General features: G+C 35.4%; 1 protein-coding gene across 1 annotated transcript; it reads right to left on the bottom strand.

The window, feature by feature from the left end:
- Positions 1–292: 292 nt before the first annotated feature.
- Positions 293–961, bottom strand: LOC124742971. The gene has a single exon (XM_047248832.1). It carries the CDS (start codon positions 959–961, stop codon positions 293–295), a length of 669 nt encoding a protein of 222 aa, XP_047104788.1.
- Positions 962–14,569: the final 13,608 nt, after the last annotated feature.

Genomic DNA, 14,569 nt, shown 5'->3' with positions numbered 1-14,569 from the left:
TTTATCATATTTGTGTTTTTCCTATATTTGTGATTTTTTCAAATTTGCGATATCCCCATATCTGTCATTTTCCCATATCTGTCATTTTCCCATATCTGTCATTTTCCCATATTAGCCATTTTCCCATACCTGCCATTTTCCCATTATTTATGAACCCATCCTACCAACTGATTCCTTCTACTCATGTTTTGCCACAAAATTTTCTGCTGCAATATTTGCGAGTTTCCAATATTAGCGATTTTCTCACATTCTGGTTTTTCCCATATTGGACATTTTCCCATATTTGCCATTTTCACACATTTACCATTTTCCCATATTTACCTTTTTCCCATATATGCGTTTTCCCCATATTGTCGTTTTCCCAATATTCTCGTTTTTCCCATATTTTCGTTTTTCCCATATTTTCGTTTTTCCCATATTTTCGTTTTTCCCATATTTTCGTTTTTCCCTTATTTTCGTTTTTCCCATGTTTTCGTTTTTCCCATATTTTCGTTTTTCCCTTATTTTCGTTTTTCCCATATTTTCGTTTTTCCCATATTTTCGTTTTTCCCATATTTTCGTTTTTCCCATATTTTCGTTTTTCCCATATTTTCGTTTTTCCCATATTTTCGTTTTTCCCATATTTGCCTTTTTCCCACATTTGCCTTTTTCCCACATTTGCCTTTTTCCCACATTTGCCTTTTTCCCACATTTGCCTTTTTCCCAAATTTGCGTTTTTCCCAAATTTGCGTTTTTCCCATATATACGTTTTTCCCATATATGCGTTTTTCCCATATATGCGTTTTTCCCATATATGCGTTTTTCCCATATATGCGTTTTTCCCATATATGCGTTTTTCCCATATATGCGTTTTTCCCATATATGCGTTTTTCCCATATATGCGTTTTTCCCATATATGCGTTTTTCCCATATATGCGTTTTTCCCATATATGCGTTTTTCCCATATATGCGTTTTTCCCATATTTGGGTTTTTCCCGTATTTGCGTTTCCCCACTATTTGCGTTTCCCCACTATTTGCGTTTCCCCACTATTTGCGTTTCTCCCCTATTTGCATTTCTCCCCTATTTGCATTTCTCCCATATTTGCGTTTCTCCCCTATTTGCGTTTCTCCCATATTTGCGTTTCTCCCCTATTTGCGTTTCTCCCCTATTTGCGTTTCTCCCCTATTTGCGTTTTTCCCACATTTGCGTTTTTCCCACATTTGCGTTTTTCCCACATTTGCGTTTTTCCCACATTTGCGTTTTTCCCACATTTGCGTTTTTCCCACATTTGCGTTTTTCCCACATATGCGTTTTTCCCATATATGCGTTTTTCCCATATATGCGTTTTTCCCATATATGCGTTTTTCCCATATATGCGTTTTTCCCATATTTGCGTTTTGTCCTTATTTGGGTTTTTCCCATATTTGCGTTTCTCCACTATTTGCGTTTCTCCCCTATTTGCGTTTCTCCCCTATTTGCGTTTCTCCCCTATTTGCGTTTCCCCACTATTTGCGTTTCTCCCCTATTTGCGTTTCTCCCCTATTTGCGTTTCTCCCCTATTTGCGTTTCTCCCCTATTTGCGTTTCTGCCCTATTTGCGTTTCTGCCCTATTTGCATTTTTCCACTATTTGCGTTTTTCCCATTGCTCATGAACCCATTCTACCAACCGATTCCTTTTACTCATGTTGTGCAACAAAATTTTCATCTGCCATATTTGCGAGTTTCCAATTTTAGCGATTTTCTCATATTCGCGTTTTTTGCATATTTGCATTTTTCATATTTAATGTGCTTTCCCAAATCTGCGTTTTTCCCATATCTGCGTTTTTCCCATATCTGCGTGTTTCCCATTACTCACAAACCATCCTACCAAACAATTTCTTCTTCTAGTCAAAATGTGCCCCAAATTCTCTTCTCCCGTATTTGCGGTTTTCTGATTTTCCGAGTTTTGCGTTTTTTGCATATTTGCGTTATTCACATATTTGCGTTATTCCCACATTTGCGTTATTCACATATTTGCGTTTTTCCACATTTGCGTTTTTCCCATTACTCACGAACCATCCTACCAACCGATTCCTTCTTCTAGTCAAGTTGTGCTACAAACTTCCCTTCTGCCATACTTGCGATTTTCTGATTTTCCGATTTTTGCGTTTTCCCATATTTACGTTTTTCTCATATTTGCGTTTCTTCCACATTTGCTTTTTCGCATTTTTTCGTTTTTCCCATATTTGCGTTTTTCCCATATTTGCGTTTTTCCCATATTTGCGTTTTTCCCATATTTGCGTTTTTCCCATATTTGCGTTTTTCCCATATTTGCGTTTTTCCCATATTTGCGTTTTTCCCATATTTGCGTTTTTCCCATATTTGCGTTTTTCCCATATTTGCGTTTTTCCCATATTTGCGTTTTTCCCATATTTGCATTTTTCCCATATTTGCGTTTTTCCCATATATGCGTTTTCCCCATATTCTCGTTTTCCCCATATTCTCGTTTTTCCCATATTTTCGTTTTTCCCATATTTTCATTTTTCCCATATTTTCGTTTTTCCCATATTTTCGTTTTTCCCATATTTTTGTTTTTCCCATATTTTAGTTTTTCCCATATTTTCGTTTTTTCCATATTTTCGTTTTTCCCATATTTTCGTTTTTCCCATATTTTCGTTTTTCCCATATTTTCATTCTTCCCATATTTTCGTTTTTCTCATATTTGCGTTCTTCCCATATTTCCGTTTTTCATATATATGCGTTTTTCATATATATGCGTTTTTAACATATTTGCATTTCTTCCATGTTTGCGTTTTTCCGATATTTGCGTTTTTCCAATATTTGCGTTTTTCCAATATTTGCGTTTTTCCGATATCTGCGTTTTTCCAATATTTGCGTTTTTCCCATATTTGCGTTTTTCCCATATTTGCGTTTTTGCCATATTTGCGTTTTTGCCATATTTGCGTTTTTGCCATATTTGCGTTTTTGCCATATTTGCGTTTTTGCCATATTTGCGTTTTTGCCATATTTGCGTTTTTGCCATATTTGCGTTTTTCCCCTATTTGCGTTTTTCCCCTATTTGCGTTTTTCCCCTATTTGCGTTTTTCCCCTATTTGCGTTTTTCCCCTATTTGCGTTTTTCCCCTATTTGCGTTTTTCCCCTATTTGCGTTTTTCCCCTATTTGCGTTTTTCCCCTATTTGCGTTTTTCCCCTATTTGCGTTTTTCCCCTATTTGCGTTTTTCCCCTATTTGCGTTTTTCCCCTATTTGCGTTTTTCCCCTATTTGCGTTTTTCCCCTATTTGCGTTTCTCCCATATCTGCGTTTCTCCCATATTTGCGTTTCTCCCATATTTGCGTTTCTCCCATATTTGCGTTGTGGCCACATTTGCGTTGTGGCCACATTTGCGTTTTTGCCATGTTTTCGTTTTTGCATACTTGCATTTTTCCCATATTAGCGTTTTTCCCATATTAGCGTTTTTCCCATATTAGCGATTTTCCCATATTAGCGATTTTCCCATATTAGCGTTTTTCCCATATTAGCGTTTTTCCCATATCAGCGTTTGTCCCATCTTAGCGTTTTTCCCATATTAGCGTTTTTCCCATATTAGCGTTTTTCCCATATTAGCGTTTTTCCCATATTCGCATATTTGCGTTTTTCCCATTACTTATGAACCCATCCTACCAACCAATACCTTCTTCTACTCAAGTTGTGCCACAAAATTGTCTTCTGCCATATTTGCGATTTTCCCATAATTACGAGATTCCAATACTAGTGATTTTCCCATACTGCGTTTTTCCAATTTTTGCGATTTTCTCATTTTTGCAACTTTCTAATTTTTGCGATTTTCCCATATTTTCGATTTTCCCATATTTTCGATTTTCCCATATTTTCGATTTTCCCATTTTTGCGATTTTCTCATATTTGTGATTTTCCCATATTTTGTTTTTCCCATATTTTGTTTTCCCATATTTGTATTTTTCCCTTATTTTCCATTTTCCCTTATTTTCCATTTTCCCATTTTTGCCATTTTACCATTTTTGCCATTTTACCATTTTTGCCATTTTACCATTTTTGCCATTTTACCATTTTTGCGTTTTTCCCATCACTCGTGAATCCATCCTACCAACTGATTCCTTCTACTCTTAATGTGTGACAAAATATCCTCTGCCATATTTGCGAGTTTCCAATATTAGCGATTTTCTCATATTCGCGTTTTTAACATATTTGCGTTTTTCCTATTTTATGTGCTTATCCCATATTTCCGTTTCTCCCTAATTTGCGTTTTTCTTATATTTTCATTTTTCCCATATTTTCATTTTTCCCATATTTTCATTTTTCCCATATTTTCATTTCTCCCATATTTGTGTTTCTCCCATATTTGCGTTTCTCCCATATTTGCGTTTCTCCCATATTTGCATTTTTCCCATATTTGCATTTTTCCCATATTTGCGTTTTTCCCATATTTGCGTTTTTCCCATATTTGCGTTTTCCCCATATTTGTGTTTTTCCCATATTTGTGTTTTTCCCGTATTTGGGTTTTTCCCATATTTGCGTTTTTCCCATATTTGCGTTTTCCCATATTTGCGTTTTCCCATATTTGCGTTTTCCCATATTTGCGTTTTTCCCATATTTGCGTTTTTCCCATATTTGCGTTTTTCCCATATTTGCGTTTTTCCCATATTTGCGTTTTTCCCATATTTGCGTTTTTCCCATATTTGCGTTTTTCCCATATTTTTTCCCCATATTTGTGGTTTTCCCATATTTGTGTTTTTCCCATATTTGTGTTTTTCCCATATTTGTGTTTTTCCCATATTTGTGTTTTTCCCATATTAGCAATGTTCCCTTATTTGCGTTTATCCCATATTTGCGTTTTTCCCATATTTGCGTTTTTCCCATATTTGCGTTTTCTCCGTAATTGCGTTTTTCCCATATTTTCGAATTTGCCACATTTACATTTTTCCCATATTTGCGTTTCTGCCATACTTGCGTTTTTCCCACGTTTGCATTGTTGCCATACTTGCGTTTTTCCCATATTCGCGTTTTTACGATATTTGCGTTTTTCCCATATTTGCGATTTTGCCATTTTTGCATTATTCCCTTATTTGCTTTTTTGCCATTATTGCGTTTTTCCCAATTTTTCGTTTTTCCCTTGTTTGTGTTTTTATCATATTTGTGTTTTTCCTATATTTGCGAATTTCCGAAATTTGCGATTTTCTCAAATTTGTGATTTTCTCAAATTTGCATTTTCCCATATTTGCATTTTCCCATATCTGTCATTTTCCCATATCTGTCATTTTCCCATATTTGCCATTTTCCCATATTTGCCATTTTCCCATATTTGCTATTTTCCCATTGTTTATGAACCCATCCTACCAACTGATTCCTTCTACTCATGTTTTGCCACAAAATTTTCTGCTGCAATATTTGCGAGTTTCCAATATTAGCGACTTTCTCACATTCGGGTTTTCCCATATTTTCGATTTTCCCATATTTGACATTTTGCCATATTTTCCATTTTCCCATATTTTCCATTTTCCCATATTTGCCATTTTCCCATATTTGCCATTTTCCCATTACTCATGAACCCATCTTACCAACCGATTCCTTCTACTCATGTTGTGCCACTAATTTATCTTCTACTATATTTGCGAGTTTCCAATATTAGCGATTTTCCCATATTCGCGTTTTTCCCATATTCGCGTTTTTCATATATATGCGTTTTTCATATATATGCGTTTTTAACATATTTGCATTTCTTCCATGTTTGCGTTTTTCCGATATTTGCGTTTTTCCCATATTTGCGTTTTTTCCCTATTAGCGTATTTGCTATATGTGCGTTTGTCCCATATTTGCGCTGTGGCCACATTTGCGTTGTGGCCACATTTGCGTTGTGGCCACATTTGCGTTGTGGCCACATTTGCGTTGTGGCCACATTTGCGTTGTGGCCACATTTGCGTTGTGGCCACATTTGCGTTGTATCCACATTTGCGTTGTGGCCACATTTGCGTTGTGGCCACATTTGCGTTTTTGCCATGTTTTCGTTTTTGCATACTTGCGTTTTTCCCATATTTGCGTTTTTCCCATATTTGCGTTTTTCCCATATTTGCGTTTTTCCCATATTTGCGATTTTGCCATATTTGCGATTTTGCCATATTTGCGTTTTTGCCATATTTGCGTTTTTGCCCTACTTGCGTTTTTACCATATTTGCGTTTTTCCCATATTTGCGTTTTTACCATATTTGCGTTTTTCCCATATTTGCGTTTTTCCCATATTTGCGTTTTTCCCATATTTGCGTTTTTCCCATATTTGCGTTTTTCCAATATTTGCGTTTTTCCCATATTTGCGTTTTTCCCATATTTGCGTTTTTCCCATATTTGCGTTTTTCCCATATTTGCGTTTTTCCCATATTTGCGTTTTTCCCATATTTGCATTTTTCCCATATTTGCGTTTTTCCCATATTTGCGTTTTTCCCATATTTGCGTTTTTCCCATATTTGCGTTTTTGCCATTTTTGCGTTTTTGTCATATTTGCGTTTTTACCGTATTTGCGTTTTTACCGTATTTGCGTTTTTACCGTATTTGCGTTTTTACCGTATTTGCGTTTTTACTGTATTTGCGTTTTTACCGTATTTGCGTTTTTACCGTATTTGCGTTTTTACCGTATTTGCGTTTTTACCATATTTGCGTTTTTACCATATTTGCGTTTTTACCATATTTGCGTTTTTACCATATTTGCGTTTTTACCATATTTGCGTTTTTACCATATTTGCGTTTTTACCATATTTGCGTTTTTACCATATTTGCGTTTTTACCATATTTGCGTTTTTACCATATTTGCGTTTTTACCATATTTGCGTTTTTACCATATTTGCGTTTTTACCATATTCGCGTTTCTTCCATGTTTGCAATTATCCCATATTTGCGTTTTTCTCATATTTGGGTTTTTCCCATATTTGTGTTTTCCCATTTTAGCGTTTTTGCTATATGTGCGTTTTAACTTTTTTGCAATTTTCCCATATTAAAGTTTTTTTTACATATTTGCGTTTTTCCCATTTTTGCGTTTTTCCCATTTTTGCGTTTTTCCCATTTTTGCGTTTTTCCCATATTTGCGTTTTTCCCATATTTGCGTTTTTCCCATATTTGCGTTTTTCCCATATTTGCGTTTTTCCCATATTTGCGTTTTTCCCATATTTGCGTTTTTTCCATATTTTTTCCCCATATTTGTGGTTTTCCCATATTTGTGTTTTTCCCATATTTGTGTTTTTCCCATATTTGTGTTTTTCCCATATTTGTGTTTTTCCCATATTAGCGATGTTCCCTTATTTGCGTTTTTCCCATATTTGCGTTTTTCCCATATTTGCGTATTCTCCATAATTGCGTTTTTCCCATATTTTCGAATTTGCCATATTTACATTTTTCCCATATTTGCGTTTCTGCCATACTTGCGTTTTTCCCACGTTTGCGTTTTTGCCATACTTTCGTTTTTCCCATATTTGCGTTTTTCCCATATTTGCGATTTTGCCATTTTTGCGTTATTCCCTTATTTGCTTTTTGCCATTATTGCGTTTTTCCCAATTTTTCGTTTTTCCCCTGTTTGCGTTTTTATCATATTTGTGTTTTTCCTATATTTGCGAATTTCCCAAATTTGCGATTTTCTCAAATTTGTGATTTTCTCAAATTTGCATTTTCCCATATTTGCATTTTTCCCATATCTGTCATTTTCCCATATCTGTCATTTTCCCATATTTGCCATTTTCCCATATTTGCCATTTTCCCATATTTGCTATTTTCCCATTGTTTATGAACCCATCCTACCAACTGATTCCTTCTACTCATGTTTTGCCACAAAATTTTCTGCTGCAATATTTGCGAGTTTCCAATATTAGCGATTTTCTCACATTCGGGTTTTTCCCATATTTGCGATTTTCCCATATTTGACATTTTGCCATATTTGCCATTTTCCCATATTTACCATTTTCCCATATATGCGTTTTCCCCATATTCTCGTTTTCCCCATATTCTCGTTTCTCCCATATTCTCGTTTCTCCCATATTCTCGTTTCTGCCATCTTCTCGTTTTTCCCATATTTTCGTTTTTCACATATTTTCGTTTTTCCCATATTTTCGTTTTTCCCATATTTTCGTTTTTCCCATATTTTCGTTTTTCCCATATTTGCGTTTTTCCCATATTTGCGTTTTTCATATATATGCGTTTTTCATATATACGCGTTTTTAACATATTCGCATTTCTTCCATGTTTGCGTTTTTCCGATATTTGCGTTTTTCCGATATTTGCGTTTTTCTCATATTTTCGTTTTTCCCATATTTGCGTTTTTCCCATATTTGCGTTTTTCCCATATTTGCGTTTATCCCATATTTGCGTTTTTCCCATATTTGCGTTTTTCCCATATTTGCGTTTTTCCCATATTTGCGTTTTGCCCATATTGGCGTTTTTCCCATATATGCGTTTTTCCCATATTTGCATTTTTCCCATAGTGCGTTTTTCCCATTTTTGCGATTTTCTCATTTTTGCAACTTTCTAATTTTTGCGATTTTCCAATATTTTCGATTTACCCATATTTTCGATTTTCCCATTTTCTCGATTTTCTCATATTTGTGATTTTATTTATATTTGCGTTTTTCCTAAATTTGCGATGTTCCCAAATTTGCGATGTTCCCAAATTTGCGATGTTCCCAAATTTGCGATGTTCCCAAATTTGCGATGTTCCCAAATTTGCGATGTTCCCAAATTTGCGATGTCCCCAAATTTGCGATGTTCCCAAATTTGCGATGTTCCCAAATTTGCCATTTTGCCAAATTTGCCATTTTTTCAAATTTGCCATTTTCCTATATTTGCCATTTTCCCATATTTGCCTTTTGCCATATTTGCCATTTTCCCATATTTGCCATTTTCCCATATTTGCCATTTTCCCATATTTGCCATTTTCCCATATTTGCCATTTTCCCATATTTGCCATTTTCCCATATTTGCCATTTTCCCATATTTGCCATTTTCCCATATTTGCCATTTTCCCATATTTGCCATTTTCCCATATTTGCCATTTTCCCATATTTGCCATTTTCCCACATTTCCTATTTTCCCACATTTGCCATTTTCCCACATTTCCTATTTTCCCACATTTGCCATTTTCCCACATTTGCCATTTTCCCACATTTGCCATTTTCCCATATTTGCCATTTTCCCATATTTGCCATTTTCCCATATTTGCCATTTTCCAATATTTGCCATTTTCCCATATTTGCCATTTTCCCATATTTGCCATTTTCCCATATTTGCCATTTTCCCATATTTGCCATTTTCCCATATTTGCCATTTTCCCATATTTGCCATTTTCCCATATTTGCCATTTTCCCATATTTGCCATTTTCCCATATTTGCCATTTTCCAATATTTGCCATTTTCCAATATTTGCCATTTTCACATATTTGCCATTTTCACATATTTGCCATTTTCACATATTTGCCATTTTCACATATTTGCCATTTTCACATATTTGCCATTTTCACATATTCACCATTTTCCCATATTTGCCATTTTCACATATTCACCATTTTCCCATATTTGCCATGTAGCCATTACTAATGAACCTATCTTTCCAACCGATTTCTTCTACTCATGTTGTGCCATAAAATTCTCTTCTGCTATATTTGCGAGTTTCCAATATTAGCGATATTCCCATATCTGCGTTTTTCCCATATCTGCGTTTTTCCCATATCTGCGTTTTTCCCATATCTGCGTTTTTCCCATATCTGCGTTTTTTAGATATTTGCGTTTTTTCCAAACTTGGGTTTTTGCCATATTTGCGTTAATCCCATATTTGTGTTAATCCCATATTTGCGTTAATCCCATATTTGCGTTAATCCCATATTTGCGTTAATCCCATATTTGCGTTTTTCCCATATTTGCGTTTTTCCCATATTTGCGTTTTTCCCATATTTGCGTTTTTCCCATATTTGCGTTTTTCCCATATTTGCGTTTTTTCCATATTTGCGTTTTTCCCATACTCGCGTTTCTTCCATGTTTCAATTATCCCATATTTGCGTTTTTCTCATATTAGCGTTTTTCCCATACTTGCGTTTTTCCAATATATATGCTTTTCCCATATTTGCGTTTTCCCAATTTAGCGTTTTTGCTATATGTGCGTTTTTCACTTTTTTGCAGTTTTCTCATATTAAAGTTTTTTTTTCATATTTGAGTTTTTCCCAAATTTGCGTTTTTCCCATAATAGCGTATTTGCCATATTTGCGTTTTTCCCATAATAGCGTATTTGCCATATTTGCGTTTTTCCCATATTTGCGTTTTTCCCATATTTGCGTTTTTCCCATATTTGCGTTTTTCCCATATTTGCGTTTTCCCCATATTTGCGTTTTTCCCATATTTGCGTTTTTCCCATATTTGCGTTTTTCCCATATTTGCGTTTTTCCCATATTTGCGTTTTTCCCATATTTGCGATTTTCCCATATTTGCGTTTTTCCCATATTTGCGTTTTTCCCATATTAGCGATGTTCCCTTATTTGCGTTTTTCCCATATTTGCGATTTTGCCATTTTTGCGTTATTCCCTTATTTGCTTTTTTGCCATTATTGCGTTTTTCCCAATTTTTCGTTTTTCCCTTGTTTTCGTTTTTATCATATTTGGTTTTTCCTATATTTGTGATTTTCTCAAATTTGCGATTTTCTCAAATTTGCGATTTTCCCATATTTGCATTTTCCCATATCTGTCATTTTCCCATAACTGTCATTTTCCCATATCTGTCATTTTCCCATATTTACCATTTTCCCATATATGCGTTTTCCCCATATTCTCGTTTTCCCCATATTCTCGTTTTCCCCATATTCTCGTTTTTCCCATATTTTCGTTTTTCCCATATATTCGTTTTTCCCATATATTCGTTTTTCCCATATTTTCGTTTTTCCCATATTTTCGTTTTTCCCATATTTTCGTTTTTCCCATATTTGTGTTTTTCCCATATTTGCATTTTTCATATATATGCGTTTTTAACATATTTGCATTTCTTCCATGTTTGCGTTTTCCCGATATTTGCGTTTTTCCCATATTTGCGTTTTTCCCCTATTAGCATATTTGCTATATGTGCGTTTGTCCCATATTTGCGTTGTGGCCACATTTGCGTTGTGGCCACATTTGCGTTGTGGCCACATTTGCGTTGTGGCCACATTTGCGTTGTGGCCACATTTGCGTTTTTGCCATGTTTTCGTTTTTGCATACTTGCGTTTTTCTCATATTTGCGTTTTTCACATATTTGCGTTTTTCACATATTTGCGTTTTTCACATATTTGCGTTTTTCCCATATTTGCGTATCTCCCATATTTGCGTTTTTGTCAAATTTGCGATTTTGCCATATTTGCGTTTTTGCCATATTTGCGTTTTTGCCATATTTGCGTTTTTGCCATATTTGCGTTTTTGCCATATTTGCGTTTTTGCCATATTTGCGTTTTTGCCATATTTGCGTTTTTGCCATATTTGCGTTTTTGCCATATTTGCGTTTTTGCCATATTTGCGTTTTTACCATATTTGCGTTTTTACCATATTTGCGTTTTTACCATATTGGCGTTTTTCCCATATTTGCGTTTTTCCCATATTTGCGTTTTTCCCATATTTGCGTTTTTCCCATATTTGCGTTTTTCCCATATTTGCGTTTTTCCCATATTTGCGTTTTTGCCATATTTGCGTTTTTCCCATATTTTTTCCCCCATATTTGTGGTTTTCCCATATTTGTGTTTTCCCATATTTGCGTTTTTCCCATATTAGCGATGTTCCCTTATTTGCGATTTTCCCATATTTGCGTTTCCCCATATTTGCGTTTTTCCCATATTTGCGTTTTCTCCATAATTGCGTTTTTCCCATATTTTCGAATTTGCCATATTTACATTTTTCCCATATTTGCGTTTCTGCCATACTTGCGTTTTTTCCACGTTTGCGTTTTTGCCATACTTGCGTTTTTCCCATATTCGCGTTTTTATCATATTTGCGTTTTTCCCATATTTGCGATTTTGCCATTTTTGCATTGTTCCCTTATTTGCTTTTTTGCCATTATTGCGTTTTTCCCAATTTTTCGTTTTTCCCTTGTTTGCGTTTTTATCATATTTGTGTTTTTCCTATATTTGCGAATTTCCGAAGTTTGCGATTTTCTCAAATTTGTGATTTTCTCAAATTTGCATTTTCCCATATTTGCATTTTCCCATATCTGTCATTTTCCCATATCTGTCATTTTCCCATATCTGTCATTTTCCCATATTTGCCATTTTCCCATATTTACCATTTTCCCATATATGCGTTTTCCCCATATTCTCGTTTTCCCCATATTCTCGTTTTCCCCATATTCTCGTTTTCCCCATATTCTCGTTTTTCCCATATTCTCGTTTTTCCCATATTTTCGTTTTTCCCATATTTTCGTTTTTCCCATATTTTCGTTTTTCCCATATTTTCGTTTTTCCCATATTTTCGTTTTTCCCATATTTGCGTTTTTCATATATATGCGTTTTTCATATATATGCGTTTTTAACATATTTGCATTTCTTCCATGTTTGCGTTTTTCCGATATTTGCGTTTTTCCGATATTTGCGTTTTTCCCATATTTGTGTTTTTCCCCTATTAGCGTATTTGCTATATTTGCGTTTGTCCCATATTTGCGTTGTGGCCACATTTGCGTTGTGGCCACATTTGCGTTGTGGCCACATTTGCGTTGTGGCCACATTTGCGTTGTGGCCACATTTGCGTTGTGGCCACATTTGCGTTGTGGCCACATTTGCGTTGTGGCCACATTTGCGTTGTGGCCACCTTTGCGTTGTGGCCACATTTGCGTTGTGGCCACATTTGCGTTGTGGCCACATTTGCGTTGTGGCCACATTTGCGTTGTGGCCACATTTGCGTTTTTGCCATGTTTTCGTTTTTGCATACTTGCGTTTTTCCCATATTTGCGTTTTTCCCATATTTGCATGTCTCCCATATTTGCATGTCTCCCATATTTGCATGTCTCCCATATTTGCATGTCTCCCATATTTGCATGTCTCCCATATTTGCGTTTTTGTCATATTTACGATTTTGCCATATTTTGCGTTTTTCCCATATTTTGCGTTTTTCCCATATTTTGCGTTTTTCCCATATTTTGCGTTTTTCCCATATTTTGCGTTTTTCCCATATTTTGCGATTTTGCCATATATGCGATTTTGCCATATTTGCGTTTTTCCGAAATTTGCGTTTTTCCGAAATTTGCGTTTTTCCGAAATTTGCGTTTTTCCGAAATTTGCGTTTTTCCGAAATTTGCGTTTTTACCATATTCGCGTTTTTACCATATTCGCGTTCTTCCATGTTTGCAGTTATCCCATATTTGCGTTTTTCTCATATTTGCGTTTTTCCGCTATTAGCGTTTTTCCCATAATTGCGTTTTTCCCATATATATGTTTTACCCATATTTGCGTTTTCCCCATATTTGCGTTTTCCCATTTTAGTGGTTTTGCTATATGTGCGTTTTTCACATTTTTGCAATTTTCCCATAGTTGCGTTTTTTACATATTTGCGTTTTTTACATATTTACGTTTTTCCCAAATTTGCGTTTTTCTCATATTAGCATATTTGCTATATGTGTGTTTTTCCCATATTTGCGTTTTTCCCATATTTGCGTTTTTCCCATATTTGCGTTTTTCCCATATTTGCGTTTTTCCCTTATTTGCGTTTTTCCCTTATTTGCGTTTTTTCCATATTTTCGTTTTTCCCTTATTTGCGTTTTTTCCATATTTGCGTTTTTCCCTTACTTGCATTATTCCCATATATGTGTTGGTTCAAATGGCTCTGAGCACTATGGGACTCAACTGCTGAGGTCATTAGTCCCCTAGAACTTAGAACTAGTTAAACCTAACTAACCTAAGGACATCACAAGCATCCATGCCCGAGGCAGGTTTCGAACCTGCGACCGTAGCGGTCTTGCGGTTCCAGACTGCAGCGCCTTTAAGCGCACGGCCACTTCGGCCGGCATATATGTGTTGTTCCCATATTTGCGTTTTCCCATTTTAGCGTTTTTGCTATATGTGCGTTTTTCCCATATTTGCGTTTTTCTCATTTTTGCGTTTTTCCGCTATTAGCGTTTTTCCCATAATTGCGTTTTCCTTATATATATGTTTTACCCATATTTGCGTTTTCCCATTTTAGCGGTTTTGCTATATGTGCGTTTTTCACATTTTTGCAATTTTCCCATATTTGCGTTTTTCCCATATTTGCGTTTTTCGCATATTTGCGTTTTTCCCATATTTGCGTTTTTCCCATATTTGCGTTTTTCCCATATTTGTGTTTTTCCCATTACTCATGAACCCATCCTACCTACCGATTCCCTCTTCTACTCAACTTGTGCCACAAAATTCCCTTCTGCCATATTTAGCGATTTTTCCATAATTACGAGATTCTAATACTAGTGATTTTCCCATAGTGCGTTTTTCCCATTTTTGCGATTTTCTCATTTTTGCAACTTTCTAATTTTTGCGATTTTCCCATATTTTCGATTTTCCCATATTTTCGATTTTCCCATTTTCTCGATTTTGTCATATTTGTGATTTTATTTATATTTGCGTTTTTCC

The sequence above is a fragment of the Schistocerca piceifrons genome, unplaced genomic scaffold, assembly GCF_021461385.2.
Source record: "Schistocerca piceifrons isolate TAMUIC-IGC-003096 unplaced genomic scaffold, iqSchPice1.1 HiC_scaffold_2394, whole genome shotgun sequence".
Lineage (NCBI taxonomy): Eukaryota > Metazoa > Arthropoda > Insecta > Orthoptera > Acrididae > Schistocerca > Schistocerca piceifrons.
This window is presented reverse-complemented; position numbering and strand designations above follow the sequence as displayed.